The 20,664-nt window shown below is 36.4% G+C and overlaps 1 protein-coding gene across 5 annotated transcripts in view; it reads right to left on the reverse strand.

Moving 5' to 3' along the window:
• GULP1 (GULP PTB domain containing engulfment adaptor 1) overlaps window positions 1–20,664 on the reverse strand; it is a 152,782-nt gene that overhangs the window by 62,395 nt on the left and 69,723 nt on the right. For all 5 annotated transcript variants that reach the window (XM_082763743.1, XM_082763740.1, XM_082763741.1 and 2 more), the window contains 2 exons: window positions 13,209–13,299; window positions 1,916–1,977 (listed from right to left, as the gene is read on the reverse strand). In XM_082763743.1, coding sequence (XP_082619869.1) covers window positions 1,916–1,977; window positions 13,209–13,236 — 90 coding nt within the window. In that variant the 5' untranslated portion in view covers window positions 13,237–13,299. The remainder of the gene's footprint in view (window positions 1–1,915; window positions 1,978–13,208; window positions 13,300–20,664) is intronic.

Genomic DNA, 20,664 nt, shown 5'->3' on the forward strand with positions numbered 1-20,664 from the left:
TATGTAGCAGAACAAAGCTCACTTGCCTTGGAAAAAAGAACACCTGTGAAAAGAACACTTTCCATCAACTAGATTTAATTTTCTGAACATGTCATCTTTTTTATTCTCTATTATTCTTCACTCACATAATTACCTTCTGAAAGAAATCAAATGGAAAAGTGTTGTCATTTCCTCCCAACAAATACAAAAGCTTCATGGATATAATGATATAGAATGAGAAGTGGAATGATGGCTATGAAGATTTGAAAAAAAAAAAAAAAAAAGTAATCCATGAGTCTTCTTCAATAGCTTCACAGATGCTTCCTGAGATTTTAGTCATTAGTTCACGACCCAGTTATAAGATTTGAAATCAGCTGGGTATATTAGTTAAAAGCCAAGATGTCACAAAACTCAAATGATGTGCTAATATATACAAGGTCTCCTTTTAAACAGAAAAAGGCTGAAGAACTGGACAAAAACGATACCAGAGAATTGAAGTGAAAACTTTATTTAAAGCTAACAGAAAAAAATGGGACCTTTTTTTTTTTTTTTTTTTTAAATATAAAAACAACATACATACACTATGAGGCCTGAATTCACAATGAACAGAAGCAGAACAACTTGAGCATATATTAACCTAAATAAAGCAGACTTCTTTTGGACAGGAATTTCCCACCTCTTCTCTTCTGTCCCAGCAGTTATTGATAGTGTTGTTTCTGCAGGTAGCACCACCCCATCACTGTCATCTTTATTTTAAAAAATGTTTCTGCATACCTGTAGTGACACCTATTTATGAGATATGCTTTTAAGAAAGACAATGAGACAGGAAAGATGAAGGAGGTTTCTTTTTTTCTCTTTAAATAAAGATCACAAACGAACAGGTCTTGTTCAATGCGTTAATAGAATTCGTAGCTTCAACTTGCTCTTACAACAGATGGTACAGTAACCCCAGCAAGTATTCCTCCCTCTCAAAAATTGTAATATAAAAGCCAAGGTGTCTGGTAAGGCTATCCAATTAAATGGTAATACATCCTTTGGTCGAAAATTCAGTTTGAGAGCAAACAGAATAAAAACATGTTCACCTGGCAACTAGCAGAAGGTGACTCAAATTTCCACTACAAACACTTGCTCACTGTATGGTAGCATTAAGCAAAAAAAAAATTGCAAATCCACCTGCATGAAGTACCAGCAGAGGAAACTGAGTCTTGGTCTGCAAAATAATTTTCAACTTTATGTTTAAAAAGCAAAACAAAACAAAACAATTATGGGATAAAACACAGGGAACATTATCCAGAACATACCATGGTGGAATCTCATTGAAATATCCTCCCACTATAACGGCAAGTAATAAGTTGCCATTTTCTAAGTTGTTATTTTGGAAAGATTCTTTTCCTGTGAACAGATGTCATTAGGCTAATTAAAACACTTCATCCTAACTGAGAGAAGATTACACCGGAGTAAGACTTCTGATTTTATTATTCAAAAATCCAGTTATTATTCTACCATATTTCTCAGTATTTGACATATCAATGTATCCAGCAGATAGGATCATTATTCTTTGTCTTTACTACTGTTCAAAAGGAGTGTTATTCATTTTAATTTTTATAGCACTGTACACATGCAACCTGATGTTAAATTCCTTTGCAGTCCAAATTTCCATCCATTTAGCAACTATTAAAGAAAAATAGAAAATCAAGCAGAAGAGAAACACCTGTTTGCTTTCTACAGAATCAAGTAATTCAGACAGAAGGAGAATCATCTGGCCCTTATTTAAGAAATAGAACATTTTCATCTGCAAAACAGACATTTACATACTAAGTTTTTCCTCGCTGTTTCATTTGGCTACTTCATGTCCCTGCAGTTTTCAAATGAAAAGCAAGATAGAATGCACCGCGTTCTAAAGGTAAGAGGAGAAAATAACTTTGTATTTTCTTACCTTTGCATTATAGGGAATATAATGCTTTGATAAGGCTTCAGGAGTGTGCATCCATGTTTTGTCTACAGAAAAGCAAAATAAAAGAAGCACTGAATAGATTATTCACTTGTTAGTTGAACTATTATAACATCTTTGTGGAAAGCATCAACAATCCTAATTTTCCTCAGATAATTATCTGTCTGAAGTAGTTACTGGGGCTAGATGGAAACACATTATATTTCAGAACTACCCAAACATTTACAGGAAAGAACGTTGTTACTTCCATTTGCTAAATTTCTTGTTTCATGTGACCTGATTTACCATAACTACTCCAATTCATCCCCCTCCACTACATTTATTGTTCTAAGGATGCTTGCTGCTTCTGTCTCTCAACATCAATATTTTCTGCATCCTATTGCTGTTTAAAGCACTGACAATACGCTGCACTTGTAATGATGTTTGTGTGGGGCTTTTTTGATAGATTATCAAGGTATGATATGAAAAAAAAGAAGCCCTAATCTCTCTGTAGGAAAACAGAAACAGATCAGCTCGTGGTAACTGATTCAGAAGTTTCGATGTTATTCAATTTTTTATGACTTATTCTAAACAACTTTGCCTATTTTCTTTTACTGATTTTTGCAGCAGAAGACTGTACTTTTGCCTTAATTCTCCCACAGCATGCTTCATATGGTTACATCACAAGTTTATTACTTGTGCAATATATTTTTCTTCCTTCTCTTTTATAGCCATTTAGTATGTTCTACACAATTTAGGTTGGAATTATAAACATTTGAAAAAATACTCTTATTAGAAGTTTAGATTTTTTTAAAAAAGTTTTATTATTGTATTTGAAATCATTTAAGAGAAAAAAAAAGTGAGAATTTCCAAACTACTAAACTGTATTACCAATTGCAGGAGTCTATGCCACTGAGTAATTCATATTCCCAACATTCAATATTTAGTAGTGTTTTTTAACTTGATACCACTTCTCTTTTAATTACCATGAATTAAAGTCACAAATCTGGAACTTTATTCAATTAAGTAACAGAATAATAGCGTAAAGCAAAGCTCTCCCCTTGCATATTCACAGACAATTCCCCTTGCCTTTAATGGGACTTGCAGTTACAGCAATTACTTTTTTTATTAGCTATGCATAAGAACAATAAAATCCAGCCCACTTCAAACTGCTCAAGAGCAAAAGCTGTGACATTTATTGACATTAAACAAACTAAATATTTGTGAACATAGAGAAGCAAAAAGCCTGTTAAACAAGATATTCACCATAATCACCACAGGAACAGGATCAAAAATGCAAAGCCGGAGGAAATTTTTTCTTTAAAGCAATTTCCTTCTAGCTGAGAATGGGTTCAGATGCATTATTGAAGAATGACATTAGCACTTCTTAATTAAGAAAACAGGATTTGTCCACTTGGAGGCAGGCATGAGTACGGTTATGCACTGCAGTGGCTGCAATTCCAATTCCCCCCATTTCACGTGTGCCTTGTGATTGAAATTCAGCAACCTGAACCGGACTGACTTCCCAGAATATTTTAAGATTTGAAGCCCAATCTCCATTTTGAGTACAGCGTCAACGGCTAATGTTATCCACAAGTAGAAAAGGAACAAAATTGGTGTAAATTAGTAACACTAGAATAAATCCTGACAGCCCAAAAGTTAACTGTGAGCAGTACATTTCAAGTCAGGGCACTGCTGAGGGGCTGGCGAGCAGGCTAGGGCCTGACCTTGACTGTAAGTCCCAGGTCAAAGAGAATCTGTCATGTAAGATGGGACCACACCATACACCATAACACTCACCACAGCAGAGTGATGACCTGCACAGTGCAAATCTAAGCTCTGAAATATGTTCACACTGCTAATGTCAATGTTTTATTTACCCATTCCTTACACATCAGCTCTTTACTCGCTTCAGCAAGATACTAGCATATTTATAAATTTGTAAAGGAAAACCCTGTAAAAAATGCTCCAAAATAAAACATTGAATCTCTTAAAAATAACAGCAACAAAACCAATCCCCCACTCATTTCAGTGCCTAGCACTAGCACAAGCAGGCAATAGGGCTGAAGTTTCTGAAGCCTACATTGACTACCTGGGTACCAGAAAAACTAAGTACTCTTTGAAAAATGTCACATACTTTGTTCCCATCCCATGAAGGACAAGTTCAAAGCTAAAAAATAACATTATTTAGTCCAGGAACCAAGCCAGAAATGCTGGTAATGTTTCCAATATTATCATTGGGCAAAAAGCTTTACCTGAAATATTTCTGTGAAGTCAGCCACATGTGTATTGACACATGATAACTAATGATACAACAGCTCTAGGAACTGGAACAAGGAATAACACTGCTAGGAAAGTGTTTCCATTGCTGCTGGCATCCTTAATTAGGGGAAGACAAGGAAAAATGACTGGGTTTTCTCAGGTCAAAAGGAAGAGGAAATCAGTAATTTTGCCACATACCAAAAAAGATGCCTGGATTTTATGAATCTCATGCCACTGATTAAAACAGCGAGCTTGCAAGCAGCATTTCCAACACCCACACGCAGATCCGCACAGTGTGACACAGGCAGTAAGTTTTCCACAGATGTTGGAAGCCTATTTCCTAGAAGCATGCAATAGTTATGGGCTACTTGCGTATTTGAAAGAACTCTTCCCACTGAATGGGGTCAATGTGAGACAAAATTCACATTGATAGCAAAGATATAGAAAACGTCATGCAGATGTTACAGAAATGTTTGTTACCAGCATTTCCCTCTGAATTGTAAGCTTTGATTTCTATGGACTCATAGAATCATTAAGGTTGGAAAAGACCTCCAGGATCATCTAGTTCAACTGGCCCCTATTTTGGTCTTATGCCTATCTTTCATCAGCTGTTTGAAATACTGCTTATCCTTAATTTGATTTCATAGCAGATGAGAAATATCAAATTTCGAAACTGGGTATCCAATCAATCGGAATATTGGGAAAAAAAATAAAACCTGTAAAAAAGGTATTCCTTTAAACATTTGATGTAAGTGGAGCTTGCTATTAGCATGAACCCTCACTTCTACAATTATTATAAAATAGGTTATCATGATTTAGTAGCTATTCATTGTGAAGCAACAAACAAAATATGAAACCCTACAATGAAATGCAATGAAAAACATAGCTCATATTATTATTTTATTATTTATATAGAAGCAATAGTTCTAGACATTTAATAGATAAAAAAACAAAGTCCTAAAGAAAGGGCCTAGATAAAACAAAAACTGTCATCTAACATAACACAGTAGTAGAAAGTGAAAACTACTGTTATTTCACCTGGTGAAAACTACAACTACTCCAGACTGTGTCTGAAGCTATTAACCTAGGCTGCCTTAACGTTTACATTGAAGTTGACATAAGTGCCCAGTTTTGTTTTGTGTTCTTTTTCTTTTGAGAGTTATGACTTTCAGACACCTGCAGCCCATGAAAGCATAAACAGAATTTAACAGGAATGAAGCATGAGAGATGCTAGGAGGCAAAACCCTGAGTTTGTGGTGGTTTTGACAAACACAGTACCACTACATTGGCATAAAGAAGGGAAGAAGGTTGACTGTTCACAATTCAACTGCACAGAGTAAGTCTTGCTTAAAGAAAGCCAGTGATCCTGTAACCTATATGCAAGCCCTCCTCACACTCTGCATACTTGCTGTGCAGCACAGACATTTAGAGATGCCCTGTAACAGTAGGACAGCATCCAATCATGTTTTGAAGAGGATTTGAATAGGGTGAGAGCCTCTCAGGTTTTCCTCTCTACCAGCACATGCCGGCCAGCTAAGACCATGGGGAAAACCACATAAAACTGATATTTGCAAGTGGTTTGACAGACAGAACTGCAATAACAATTCACTCTTTTCTAGTCTTCCCTAACTCATACCAGCCTCTTTCTATAAAGGACAGATTCCTCCACAATCTGCATTTTATGTTGAGTACTTGCTCATCACACCATCTGGAACAAGGATGCACCAGTGTGAGCCGCTTAAGAGGCCTTGGTGGCATCAGAGAACAGAAGAGAAACGTGCAGACAAATCACCCACTGAAGTCAATAGAATCAGGGACTTCATAAAGTACCAAGATCAACTGTGTCATAGTGGAGGATGACATTAGGTTAGATAACAGCACAGCTGACCATTTATCTAACAAAAAGGAAAGCAGTAACCGTGCCAAGAAATTGTTCTCCCTTTGAGATAAATTCCTTCTTGTGCTACTTAGTGCCCAGATAGTATAGAATCGATTTTGTAGAGGCATAGTTGAACTTTGAACTAGCTTTTCTAAATGGCAAAACAATGCTTAGTAGTGCAAGTTCAGTTAAGCCTCCCAAAAGCCCCCACTTTTTTTTTTTTTTTGGATCCTACATGTGGCTCTGTCTAACTTTGCTTCCAAAGCATTTATCAAAGCACGAGCGCAAGTGGCCATTCCATTTAATACAATGAACAGAGAAAGAATCTGAACTTTTTTTTTTAATGCTTTAGTGACAATACAGTCATACATAGAAGGTAAAAATTAAAGCTTATCTTCTTTACTGACTCCTTGACATCAGTGGATGCTTTCCTAACCAACAGGAGAGAAGAAATCTTGGAACTGCCTTCCTGCTTTATACATTTTGCTATGAAAGAAAGACCTCACAGAAGAATCAGTCTACCAGCAATCTGCTGAAGAAGAGACAATCCTACAAGATTAGTGTTGCATCTATGCATTACTAATTCAAGGAAGAAGCAGCTTACTTGTGTGTTTGTACGTATCCTTCATTTTTCCTAGGTTATCTATGTTTATATCAATAAAGAAAACCTTCACAATGGGATATACAAGAACTGTCACCCTGATGAGTCATTTCCTTTATCCTGCAGTGCAACAGACAGCCAAGTTTTCCCAAGTTGCCCTTTTGCTAGTCCATCAATATGTAAGGTAAAATCACTCTTCTTGACTGCTACAGACAACCGATACACTGAGCCATGAGACTTGATGGTTGTTACCAGAGTTTTGACCTCAACACAGTATTTAAACATTATTAACAGAAACCTACCCCTAACCTGTAATTCAGCTAGAGTATTCACCTCAGCCACCTTGGAGAGAAATGACTGGGTACCATCTGTATATTCAATTACAGTAATTTATTGAAGCTATTTCAATTGCTTAATCATAGCCAAATTCTCCCTGAAATATGTATAAGCAAATGCCAGTCAACATACATCATGCTAAAAAAATTACTTTTGTTGTATCTTTTTCTTTATGGCAAACAAACCTTTCTTTGGAGACATTTATTCTTTGCCAAGACACCGAAGCCTATCTTCTTAGAACAGAATGAGTTTTGCAGAACATTGAGCCTTTCTATGTCCTTCTACTGCAATATTCAGGACCTTTTGAATGGTTTTAAATAGCTGATTACTAAGATAGCAAAATGATACCATAGCTAAGCTGGGTTGTCACAGTTACAGAATACCCCTCCAAAAAAAATCTAGGATTTGCATTTCCTCAAATAGTAACACTCACTACACAACCTACACACTGTATACTATATATTTTAAAGACATGGATACTAGTAGCTAGGACACTTTTGGCGTGAGAGAAAAGACAGGTCAATATATCAGTGAAACTAGTCAGTGATTAGCAAATCCTGAACTTTTAGCAAGTTCAGTTTCCTAAATTACTAGGAAAAAAAAAATAAAGGAAAAAAACAGTTCTTTAGCCTGTACCTCTTCTGTCTTGCCACCAAATGAGCTACACTAAAATACTTTAGTCTTTGCTATGAGATTTGAATTGGAGTTCAAAGTGAGATTACTGGAATAGTATAATTATTTCAAGTGACGACAGTTTTCATAAGTTTTCACTAAGAAGTACACACAAATCAATACGAGAACTCCAACTTTTGCTTTTGGAGTCAGAGTTGAGTTAAACCTTTCTTTTTAATACTACACAAATGTGGAAAAATATCAATTAAGCTTGATAAAAAATAAAAGGCAATTTTATAAACCATTTTTAACTTCAATAACTTTACTTGTGTCAGTTTGGAAGGGAAAGGAACACAACTGGGAAATTTTAGAATTACTATATTTTTTTATTCATAAAGATTAAAATACTGTAATAATGTGTTTTCATTTGAAATTATATTTATTTAAATGTCAGTAAACTGGAAAGAGCAGAAAGGAAAGTGACAATAAACATTCAAAACAACTACAACATGTAAATGTGTAGCTTCCTCTCATTTATCATTAAAAGCACTGTTGTTTTATGCATCTAAAGGACATTATTTCACAAAATAAAATCATCCTAAATGGCATATCTTGGATATTGCTTGTAATTTTTCAACAGTTTTATAAGATGAAGTCCTACAAATAGTAGTAGTCATCACGATTCCAAATTTATTTCACTGGAAGAATGACATTCCATTTTAATGAAACAAAAAAAGAAATGCAGAAGATTAAATGCACTAAGCTGAGGAGTTTGAGTTATAAACTGGTTGGTCTCTGAGAAAAGCATTGGCTGACCTTTCACTGACAGATTTTCAAAGCTGTCACACTGGAGCTGTAAAACTTAAGTCTTGAACTTTATACACTCACACAGAATAATACATCTTGTCTTTAATTAGACATTCATCCAGTTAAATAGCAGGGTACCTGTGCAACTCATGAAGCATATTTAGAGTAACTTCCCTAAGGTAACAACCTATATAGTACCTTGAGCAACAACTCTACATGATACACTAATAACTACACCAAGAATTTATTAGCTTGTAGACCTTGAAAGGTACTCTTCTCTTCTCTAACTGCTGTACAAAACAAATAACATTCTGTAAATGAGGCTGCAAACATTTTAATAGGATGGAAACCAAAAAGCTTAAGACTCCTCCAGTGCTGTTCCTGTTTTAGAGTCAGTAGTTAGTGATTTATAGTTAAGGAGCGTGTATGTCTGAAAGGAGCCCCCTCGGTTTTGCAAGAGGAAAAAGAAAATACTTATAATGGTAAATATAATTGTAAACATTCACAGACCTATCCTGTGAACTGCCTAGATATTCTTTAAGCAGGTACAATGCTTATTATTTCTGCAATATTCTTCAGAAGATATTGCAGGCAGAACAGGCACCAGGAAATTACAATCCTGTCCCCCTGTTCTCATGTTAACAGCTGGGGAAAAGAAATTCACTCATACCTAAGAATATCTTATGATTTAGGCCTTATGGAGGTGCTGCCAAACTCTTATCACCAAAAGGAACACAACATTATACAGGGCCAAAGAGGGACAGAATAACTCCATGAAGTTTCAGGAGAAAAATTAGGTTTATCTGTGCAGACATAAAATGAATCCTACAGAGAGTTCCTAGTGAGTATTCCTCATTTGCAGCCGTGCATTCTCTAAAAACATACTATAACCATTTCTTTCCTAAATAATTCATGCCAGCTAGACCTGTTCCCTTTGCTTTCACAACCCAGAGATGCTATTATTTGCTTTAGTTTCATGGTGAGGAACATTTTTTTTAGATCCCTGGGGAAAGTGCATAAATAAATAAATAAATGCTTGCATACAAGCACATGCACACAGGCTGCAGGAAAAAAACACTTCCTTCTCCCACCAATGGATGAGGATTTGGTCCTTTCCAAACTGAGGCAGTAAACCTGCAACTCTCCTTTTGTTGACATGCTTCAAAGGAAACCTTAGTAGCCTAATGAGAAGAGTATCATAACACAAAAATACTTAAAACACAAACAAATCCACAGGCAGTTAATGAGCTAAAAAGGAACTGTTGTCTGTATATCCAGAAAACAAAGATAAAGATAAACCAAAGCATCTGTCATCTCTGGAATGTAGCACAAGTCTACAATAGAAATAAAGATCACATTGTAGCCAGTCCACTCCTGGAAGAGAGCATCCTTTAACCTTAGATCACATTTTTTTCATATATCGAACCCTGATGATTAAATGCATCTGTCTACATTTTCATAGATGAGGCTCATAAAAAGCCATTGCACTGAAACGCTATCACTGGAACTTATGATTTATGATAGGCTATTAACTCAATATATTCAATTTTATATTATGAATGCCATCTACATCTCACGAGCTGATAATCCAGCAGCAATTACCAACCTTATGAACTGCTATCATATGGAAAAAAAAAAAAAAAAAAGGAAAAAAGAAAAAACACACACATCAGAAATTTCAGATTCCCAGCAGTTTTAACAGCAGCTTTGGCATTGAACTTTGTGCCATATGTAAACTAAGGCTGACATTTACTCTAGGATGAAGCAGGACCATTGGGGTAAAATGAAGAATGAACTAAATTCAGCTGTAATTTACGCCCTCCACAACCTCAGTAAAGTTCGCTGCATTTCACACATTGTAATTCAGGGCTAAATTTAGCCCAAAGTGGATATAGCTAGCAACTTTTTAGGACTATTTTGAGACATTCAAAGTTTCACTCTCTTACTCCCAGAAGGTTTGGATTACAGCTATTTCATACTTAGAAACGTCTCTATCTAGAAGAAACAGTAGTTTCCTTTCTCATTTCTGATGGGACAAAAGCCAACAAAGACTAGCTCATTCTCGTTTCTTATAAGCATCAGATCTTACACTAATGGCTTTGAATGGAAGACCACTGAACAAGAACAGAACAAGCAAACAAAAGAAAGACAACAAAGAACCAAAATCAAGCACGCACAACCCTCTACAGCAACAAAACAGTACAGCTAATACTTTCTCTTTGCCTATACACATTATGCTCACACACTACCACATAATTTAAGAACAAACGGATAATCCAGTTTAGATAACAACACACTAATGAAAAAAAAGCATGACAACACTGCATTTACAAAGGCCTTTTACAAAAGAATTACATTCAAATCCCTAAACTACTTAAAAGAGAGACTGAAATCATCAAGATACAAAAGTATTTAAAGATTTAACAGACTCTGTTCTAACACTTCCCATGCTACAACATTTCAAAGCAATTATGCTACCACACCTGATTTTAAAGGAAAAATTAGTAGATCATCAGAAACACTGAATGAAAACTGGATCACATCCAAAAGCAAGCTCCTGACACTGTGGATAGATTCAAAAATATTTTCACAAGCTTGGTCATATTAACAAAGCCACATGAACATATTGAACATTGCTCTTGAACAGTTTGTTGTTGTTTGATTATTTGTTTTTAATAGAAAAAAGAAAGATCCTTAAAAAAGATAATCCATAAACACTTCTTAGAGTATACTGCACTCATTGGATCAAGGAATGGAAAATAGAGTATATTTTTGTACAGTTCTTAAGTCAGATAACATTTCTAAAACAGAGAATTTTCTCCTTAATATATGTAGTCAGTAGTCCAACTAACTTAAACTAAGGTCAACAGAAAAGCTGTTTTACTTTGAACAGGTGCCAAGGTGTTTTTTGTTGCTTTATTTATAACAGAAATTAACTTTTCTCAGTCAATGTTATTTCACAAAGTTTGTTACCCTTATATCTAAGCTTAAGGTTAACTGATTAGAATAGATAATATAACGTGGACTGTAAAAATAAAATTCAATTTATTTTTGATTGCTTGTGTAAGTACTCCCTGAAAAAAGCTGATTTTTTTAAAACTTCCTATTTTCTTATATTTTTCATTATCGTTATTAGCGTGAAGGATGAAAAGCTTGATTTTATTCATATTCAAGACTTTGTCACATCAATTAAGTCTTCAACTAAAATGACCATCAGCCAATAAGAGATAACTACAACTAAAATATGAACAAAATACGCAGGTTAAAATTTCCTTTCTGTGCTAAGTCTCAGGGATTCAGATGGTCAGTGACTGTAATGGCCATTTTTAAGGACACAGCCTTCAGCACACCTGTAGTCGTTGGAAGTTGACGTTTCATTCCCTCATCATGGCATTCAAAAATAAATTTACACTGAGTACTTGCCCTAGACTTCAAATACATAGTATAAAATTCTGCTAGGAATTTTGCTCAGTTGCAACATGAAGTAGTGGGAATAATGAAAATGGGGGTCTGGGCTCTAAAAAGGACTGCTGTGGACAGGATACACCTGTTGTTCAATAAGATGGCCATGTAATGCACTGTTTCTGATCTTGAATGCAGATATTGGAACAGTCTCTCAAATTATTTGGAACAGGCCAGGCAGTGCTATTAGGCAGCTGGTAGACACAGATTCTTGATTGTGATGTTACAAATATCTACACAAGAAAATAAGTAAATACTTAAGAGCATGGTTTATGGATTTTAATTTATTTCCTGTGCATCTGTCTTGCTTCTGGGGTATCAGATTATCCTTAATTGTTTTTTGCAGCCTTTGTGAATATGTTTATCTTCTCTGTGATCTAGCTACATTTTCTGGTATTCTGAACTACTTATCTCAGTTCATCACAATGTAGCAAATAAACGTACTAGACATGGAAGGATGCAGTGATACTATCATTTCATGCTGGTATAATGCGTGACAGACTCCTTTTCTTTCAAGCTTTGATACTGATACCATAGCAGGAATTCTTACATAAACATAACGTTTACACTCGCTCCGGTGGAGTTTACTTTATTATTGAAGCAGAGGCTCTGGCTTAGTGTGTCAAACTTAAGGATCTTTAAAAGAAAACATGAAAAGCAAAAGGAAATTAGCCCTAATAAATGATATTTCCTACCTTATAAGCAAATGGGAAAATAGCAACAAACCTGTCATTAAAACAAAGAAAGAAAACCAAAACAGCTGCGCCTCCTATGCTTCATCTAAAAATTATGCTTAATTATAAGCAGGCAGAAATAAGCAAACCAGAAGAGCAACTTGGAATATTTAGTGGTTTGATACACTTTTGGACAGGGTACATTTCAGAAAGCTACAAATTCAGAATAGCTGCTTAAAGCTAAGCAACATCCTGCAGCATGAGATATTTCAAGCATATTAAAATATTTTTTTTTTCTAAAATAGCTTCTCCAACAACATAAGGAACATATAAAATAAATGCAGAAGTTACTAACTCTTTAGAAGTTCTATAACCCTCTAGCACATCCCTTGCTGCATGCAGGTTAAAAAACCTATGAACATACACATGAACATATGTGCATACATCTCAGTGAAGAATATAGTATGCAATTGAATATAAGCCTTACAATCTAAAAAGTGCTTTATCCATCAAGAGCAATTTACTCTGTGCATCATAGAAGGTTGCTCCTTTCTACTTAATTTACTAGATGTAATGATTCTTAAGTACGTCCTTGTATAATTCTTATTCTAAAGATTTTATACGGGATATTTATGCTTTTCATGGAACATTAACAAAATTACTTACCTTTCTTCCTGCTAAAAGCACGATTCATGTTGAAAATATGTCCAGTCAACTACGTTTCTGGGTTTGGTGGTGTTTTCCCCCCAACTTTAACCTGCAGAACGATACACACAAGAAAACAGAAATTACCATTATTATATTTGAAGTTAGCAAGTTATCTTTATATTAAAGACAATACAAATGATTTTAAAGATTCTGAAATAATGCAGAGAAATAAAAAAAAAAAAAAGACATGCTTTGCTGAGGAATAAACTACAGAATGGGGAAGATTTATGTTTGAATGCTGTGTGGTACTTAATACAAGAAGACATTTCAAAGCTTTTTGTGCAGTTCTCACTGACATTTCAGAGATGGAGCAGGTGGTCTTATATGTGTACCCAAAGACAAATACTACACACAAATAGGTTGGAAAGAAAGCATTAAAATGGCTGTTGAGTCCAGAACTCCCTAAATTATTTGGTCCACATTTGCACTGCCCCATTGTGTGTCATTTCCGCTGTCAGATTATTTCAAGCTATGCTTTCATCTTCATGTGAGTTTGACGTTCAAAAAGATCACAACATAAAGTCTCCTCTTCACCTAGGGATTCAATGCTAAAAAGCTGCCTTCTATCAGTGTAACTACTTCCTTGCTCTGATTGCCTCAGGCTGTGTCCTTACAGGTATGTTGATCAGATCAAATTTGGAAAAGTCAAGTGTAAATATCAGCTACACGTGTTTGGGGCATAACAGAATTTGCAGTAAATTACATATTTCCTTCACATAAAAAGCACTGATAAACCCTTAGATTAGTCATAACACATTAGTAGAATTTTATTCTTGACCAATATTTTCCAGTCAAAAAAGAAAAAATCTATATTCCAAACCATCCCATTTTGTAATATTGATTTTTCTTTTTCAACTACAAAGATATTCTCTCCACTTCTTTCCATTCTGCTCAGATCATCCAGTCAAAAGCTGCACCTCTGCCCTTACTCTGTCCTGCTATAAAGGAATCGGTCAAAGAAAGAGAAAAGAATAAATCAAAGCACTTGGTATCAGATTCTCTCTGAAGTAAGCTAGAACATTAGTACTGCTTTGAATGAAGACAAAGTTACACCGGCATTTTAAAGACTAGCAGCAAGACAATGATGACAGATTTTTTTTATTATTATTTATTTAAGATACCTGATGCAACTCAAACACTTTTTGCGGTGTTTGCCTTATCTTTCAAATCATCACATCCAATACTAATTAAAGCAATTCTATCCTGATTTCCCAATATGTAGGTAGTTCATATTTTTCAGATTAGGACATGTGGGCAATTACTGCTACAAAAACTCTGCATTTTATTTTCTAATATCTGTGGTTTTGGTAGGACTTCTTTTCCATGCAGTACTGTAGGAATGAAGGAATGAACAAAGCAACATTTGCTTTTGGGAGAACATTTAGCAGTTAGTTTTTGTTTTACAAATTTTACTCAGCACTTAAGAAGGGAGAATAGGGTTAAATAAGAAAGTGTAGTTCCCATCTAGTTATTTGGAAGTAATGCCAAGAAGCTATCTGGATGTCAATCGACATTGTTGTTCTTGGGGATCAAAACTGGCAGCTCCAGTAACCCGTGAGAGTTTCACCCAAAGCTTCCCAGGCATGATGAGTTCTCCTTGCAGGGAAGGCCACCAAGTAGGAATTCAAGGGCTGCCATCAACATCATCCAACACGATCGAGTGAAAATGACAACAGATTTGGTTTTAAATGAATCAACAAGTGATGAAGTTAAGACCATACAAATTTCTGGTTTTCAAGCTGTAGCTGTACACATCTGAATAGGCACGTATGTATGCACACAGCCAGGCTGTTGGCTGGCCCATGGTTCTAGAGAACACCTTTAAAGTACTTTGTTTAATACAAATTGGAACTATGAACACTATTAAGGGGCAAGAGGGTGACATCCGACTGTTGTAAACAGCACTGGCAAGTTTTTGATCAGAAGAGAACAGTTATGGTTAGGTGTATCTGTGACACCTTTACTCACAATATTCCAACAGACAAATGAAACTAGTAAGACCAAGCAAGCTGCTCTCTGATTAGACAGTTTTTCTGGTACAGCATCATTTTGCTTCTCACAATGTGCAATGCACAAAGCTGCTGGAAGAAACTGAGTTGCAAAGCACTCTGCTAAGAGCTTACAAGGAAGCCAAAAGTAACACAGGTCAGAAAATCCCATGATGGTGGGACCCTCTGCAGATGGTGGAGTCCTTCCTGTGAGACCTTTTGTTTAAGAAAGGGTAAAACAGCTGTAGCAATCAGAGGCACCAGGGAATGGGCACATGGACCAAAATACTTCATTACTCATCACATAGGAAGACACACCTACGTAAAGAATGTTTCTCCACCTTACTACGAGGAGTTTTCTTCAGCTTTGTCCAGAAACCAAACCCTTCTTGGAAAAACAAACTTGCACGTGATTGCACAAAATGATTAATTAGCAAAATATGAAGAGCTACAAATTAGGGAAATTTCAGGTTACTTCAGGTTATCTATATGGGTGCAGAAAGAAATGAGAGAGAGACAGAAAGGAGAGAGAAAAGGCTGAGAAAATATTTTCATTAAGCTAACGCTAATAAAAATATAAATAACAGCCAAACATTCTGGGCATCACGGACGTGTTGTCAGTCTGAACAGCGATCATGTGGCATGGCAAGTTGAGTTTTAAAGCTGCCACAGCAAACCAAAACAGTGACAGAGGAAAATGAATGCCTTCATCTCCTTTTCCCTTTGTCTTCGCTGGCATTAAACCCTTACTTTTCATAGTGAGGAGCTTTTCACAGGGAGGAAGAAACTGCAAAATGGCAAGGGTTGCAAGGAAGTGGATTTGGTGACTGAGGTGTTTGCAGGTGTGCAGTCTGGTGGGTGCAAAGGTGGTGAGGTTTGAAGCTGAAATCATCACCTCCGTAATTAGTTTTTATCACTAATGATAATGGCGGTTGCTGTCCTCTAAGCTTCGTGCAGCAAAGGAAGCAGAACAAAGGGAGGCAGTGGCAGACTTCCAGCACCGAACAGAAAACTGATCCGCCCTGGCTGCTGCAACCGCACTGAGGCTTCCACACAGACATCAGCACATGCCTGTGGGCTCCTTCTGAAATGCTGTGTGCTTTGCTGTGTTTTCTAAACTTAGACCTGTCTCAGACAAGCCAAGAGAGAGGCTACTTAGGAAAGGGCTGAAAAAACTACCCATGTAACTTGTGTCATTCCCACACAATAACTGGGCATTCCTTGGGATTTATTTGGGTTCCCCCCACCTCTCAGCCTTCAAATGATACACATTATAACGACTATCTGGGCTGAACCAGTTTATTGTATAGTTATTTTTCATTACATTTTTTTTTTATTTTTTTTTTTAGTAAGACCTTGCTGAATACCCCCAACTTGTACCCACCTGCCTCCTTTAAAAATAAAAATAAGTCAAACCTGCCCCTTCCCTCTCAAACACACACAGATTGTAAATTTAGCCAAATTTAGCTTAGGACAAACTGTGGATTTGGATTCTTTTCTCAGACACCAGCCCTTTCAAACATATTGGATAATATTTCTTAAAGAATGAAGCACAAAATGCTTTAAATCCTTTTTTTGAAAGGGCTGCAGCGCACAGGAATGTCTGATTCATTGACTCCCAATGAACCATAGGCTTATGAAGTTATTTCTGAAGGTAAGATGAGAAGGCTTGGAACGTAACAGCCAGAAAATTCTTGTGCTCAGTTAGACCACAACACTGTTCAAATATCCCAGTATGACATGTGGCATAATGATGGAAAATAGGCAGACATGGTGTGGCAAGTAGCAAAACAGCAGGGAACGAGAACACTCTTTTAGGGTCTCACCCTCCTTGTGTGACAGGCAAGAATAGTAACGCCTGAATCTGAAGGCTAAAAATGCTCCTCAAGCTTCCTGTTCACTCTGAGCTCCTGAAACCAGCAGGGCAGTGCAAGAACCACGCATGCACCACTTTTTCATCTCTCAGCCAATATAGGCCTGGTACCATTGTGACGATCCTTTTTTTCCTGCACAGCAAGAAATCTTTCAGAGCACAGGTAAAGCATTGCACATACAGCACGTCTGCTGGGGCTAGAGGAGTGTTCACAGAAAGTCCGAGGACAGTGTTTTGCTATGAATATCGACACCAAGAGGCTAGGAACCAGAAAACATATGTGAAACCCATGCATTTCACACCAATTTCTGAGAAGTTCAGGCTTTTTACCACCCTGACCCTTCCACCCCCATTTCCTAAAAATAACCTCCTCTTTTCAATAGGAAAGGCTTTTCAAAAAGAAAATACAGATGACTAACAGGTGACAGGTGGATATCACCAAGACAGCTGGTAGCAACAACTACTCAGGCAAGATCAGCACTAAGTGTTGTTTCACAGCAACAAGAAATAAATCCCACTATTAAAGTACTTAGTGTAGCACTCTGAAGGAAACTTGTTCAAGTTTCAGTGCAAACACCAATAAATCCTCAGACCAGCTGCAAATTGCACAATATTATTAAGAAAAGAACACAGAAATACAAAATCTTTTTTTCCACAAAGTAGATCTAGATTTTAAAGCATTAAACAAGATAATTAATTTACAAAATATTGCATTTTTAGCAAATGCATTTGTAATCAAGTAATTTTTATCATTAGGCTGAAGTTTTACTAGTGGATTACATTACTCATGGAACAAACTGAAGTTGACACGCTACAAATGAAAGATGTAATTTTAAAACCAGGAATATTCCCTCCTTCCCAAACTTCCTACATTCTGCAAGAAAAATCGATACTCTTGTTTTGTTCCTTATGAGAGTACAATCCTAACGGGCTGCTAGGGAGCTTCCTTTTCCCTCAAATCCACCAGCTCCAGTGTCTAGAGAAACATGGTGAAATATTTCAGTCGTGTCAGCATATTTTTTTCTGCTGTATGAGAACTTACAGATGTCGGATGCTTAGAGCCAGCGAAGCAGCTTCCTCCATGTTCCCTCACAAAGAACACAGTCACTTCCTTCTACATCCGAAAGAAACAGATGGCAAACATCTTGCTCACTTGAATACAAAGGGGTCAGTGTTTGATATCCCACCAGGCAACTGATCATCTATAGAGGATCTGAACAAGATTTTGGTCTTTTCCACCACCTTCAGACACAAAATGGATGGAGAGCTTGCAGAGCTTTGCCAGTGTTTTGTTTTTAGAAGCCGTGGAGTGCATTCAGTGCTGCTGTCCACCATGCATGGAAGAACGTACAACAGCTCTTCAAACAGTTCTGGTGGAAGGGATATGAGACCATCAAGGTTTTTGACTTGAAGCACGAGTAAGCCTCCAAAACTTTAGACTCAGTCCTGGCGTGGATGGATATGTACAGTTCAGAGAAATTATAGTGTCCTGATACTGAACATGGTCACTCCTATGTAGGCATCATCCCTGAAAGAGCTGATTGCTGCACACGCAGTCTAGAGAAGCTGTTTGTTTCATTACTAGCAGATTTATATATATATATGTTTTTTTTCAAACAACATCAAATTCACGTTAACCATCTACAATTTTTAAGGCTATATTTATTGCATTGATCACATGTTCACAATTATATTGTAATAAATGCCACTGAAAGGAAAGGCAGACACAGAAAGACTCATTAGGTATCTTAAGGTAATCTCCAAATGGATAAAACAGCTTTTTTTTTTTTTTTTTTTTTGCTGTTGCACAGACCTCACAGTGCATACTAGATGTTTTCTCTGCTACAGTCCTTTCACTAGAAGCTCACGAGGCTTGCCACAATTTATTATTTCTATCCTACCACGTTGCTAATCACCCTTTCCCCAATAGTTCTGAACTATGACGTGACAGATGGGTTTGTAAGCCTTTAAATTCACTTTTTTTTTTTTTAATTATATTTTGTTTGTTTTAAGCATGCAAGATCAATGTGATCAATAACAGAAATTATTCACTTAGGGAAATGAGAAGTACATCCTAAAAACTGTTATAACCATGTCATAAAAAGGCAAAGACAACAACATTATTTAAACCTATTTACCCGTGGGATTTCAAATCCGTATTTTTACAAATTCTCTCATCTGCAGACCTTTGTTTAACCTCCCCTGCAAGGAGAGGAAGAAACGTGTGGAAATTTTAGGCCTACAGACCACTGTGTAATATATAGCATGTACATTTGCTTTCTTATCTTTTACAGTCTAGTTCCCATGATCACCTCCTCCTAGTGCTAAAAGTCACATTGAAAAAAGTCACTGCCTCGCAAGCTTCTAATAATTCATTTTCTCATACACAATTTATTAATAAATTATATACTTCTGAAATTATGACTTGCAACAGCGTGTTTAAAAAGAAATCTGTCACTCACTTCACAAAGACTTTAAAAATTTGCAATACTGAACATGGATCCTTAATACGGAAGTCACTAGATTTCTCATTAATGGTAATGCATTCAGAATCATTAATTGCTTAGCCTCAAGGACAGCATTAAGTTGTGTTTATACAGATGGGTAAAACTTTATTAAGTGATTGTGACAGTTTTCAAAATTGAGAAGCAGTTGGCAATATCTATTTTGTCACTCTTACTAAATCAGTCTCAGAGCGAGTACCTCGAGAAGTAGATTATATTGTTTTTTAAGCAAAATAAATGTAACATGATAAAGCTTATCTATTTTACACCTTCCAATCACATTCTGTGGAGTCTCAGCATTCTGACAAGAATGTGATACGACGTTAAACAGCACAGATATGAAACTGACAGAAAAGCACAGAAACCCAAATCATATTTATGACAAATTAATCTCCTTATCCCCGCCTCATACAGCAGGTATGTTTAGGTAGTTCATTACAATGTGCGTTAAGGAGAAACATCCAGATTTTGCACACTGTTATGGTTACTATGGATCTTATTTCAGGATTTTGGATAAGTGATCCATCCTAGAGCAATTTAGCAGAAGTGATGAGAATTACCAAGATATATATTCTTCCATAATGGAATTTCCAAGCTAGCAAGGCTTAAATTTCTTCCATTCTCCTTACTAAGAGTGTTCTGTATCTTTTAACGCAGTTGGGACTTCGAAATGTGTAATTTTTTAAAATCTTGACAGGTCAGCAAGTTTAGACTCAAACTCGCATTGCAACTAAAACACAGAATTGCGCTGGCTGCTTGGGACCCTGAAGACACAGCTCCACCCCTGCTCCAGTTAGCTTCCACGTAGCTGAGACATACTGCAAATGTAATTCACAGTTCCAATAATCACAGTTTGGTCAGCTCTGCACAGAAAAGCCCAGTGAGGAATATTTAATATGTGGGGAAGAAAAAATGCCTTGTCTTGTCCTTCATGAAGCATATGAGAGTTGGACCATGATCCAAAGACCACTTCATAAAGCAGCTCCCTCTATAGGTAGGGCACCATTCTGTGCTGAGTCCTCAGAAACAGAGGAGAGAAACAAATACAG

The sequence above is a fragment of the Aythya marila genome, assembly GCF_965140915.1.
Source record: "Aythya marila genome assembly, chromosome: 6".
NCBI classification, from domain to species: domain Eukaryota; kingdom Metazoa; phylum Chordata; class Aves; order Anseriformes; family Anatidae; genus Aythya; species Aythya marila.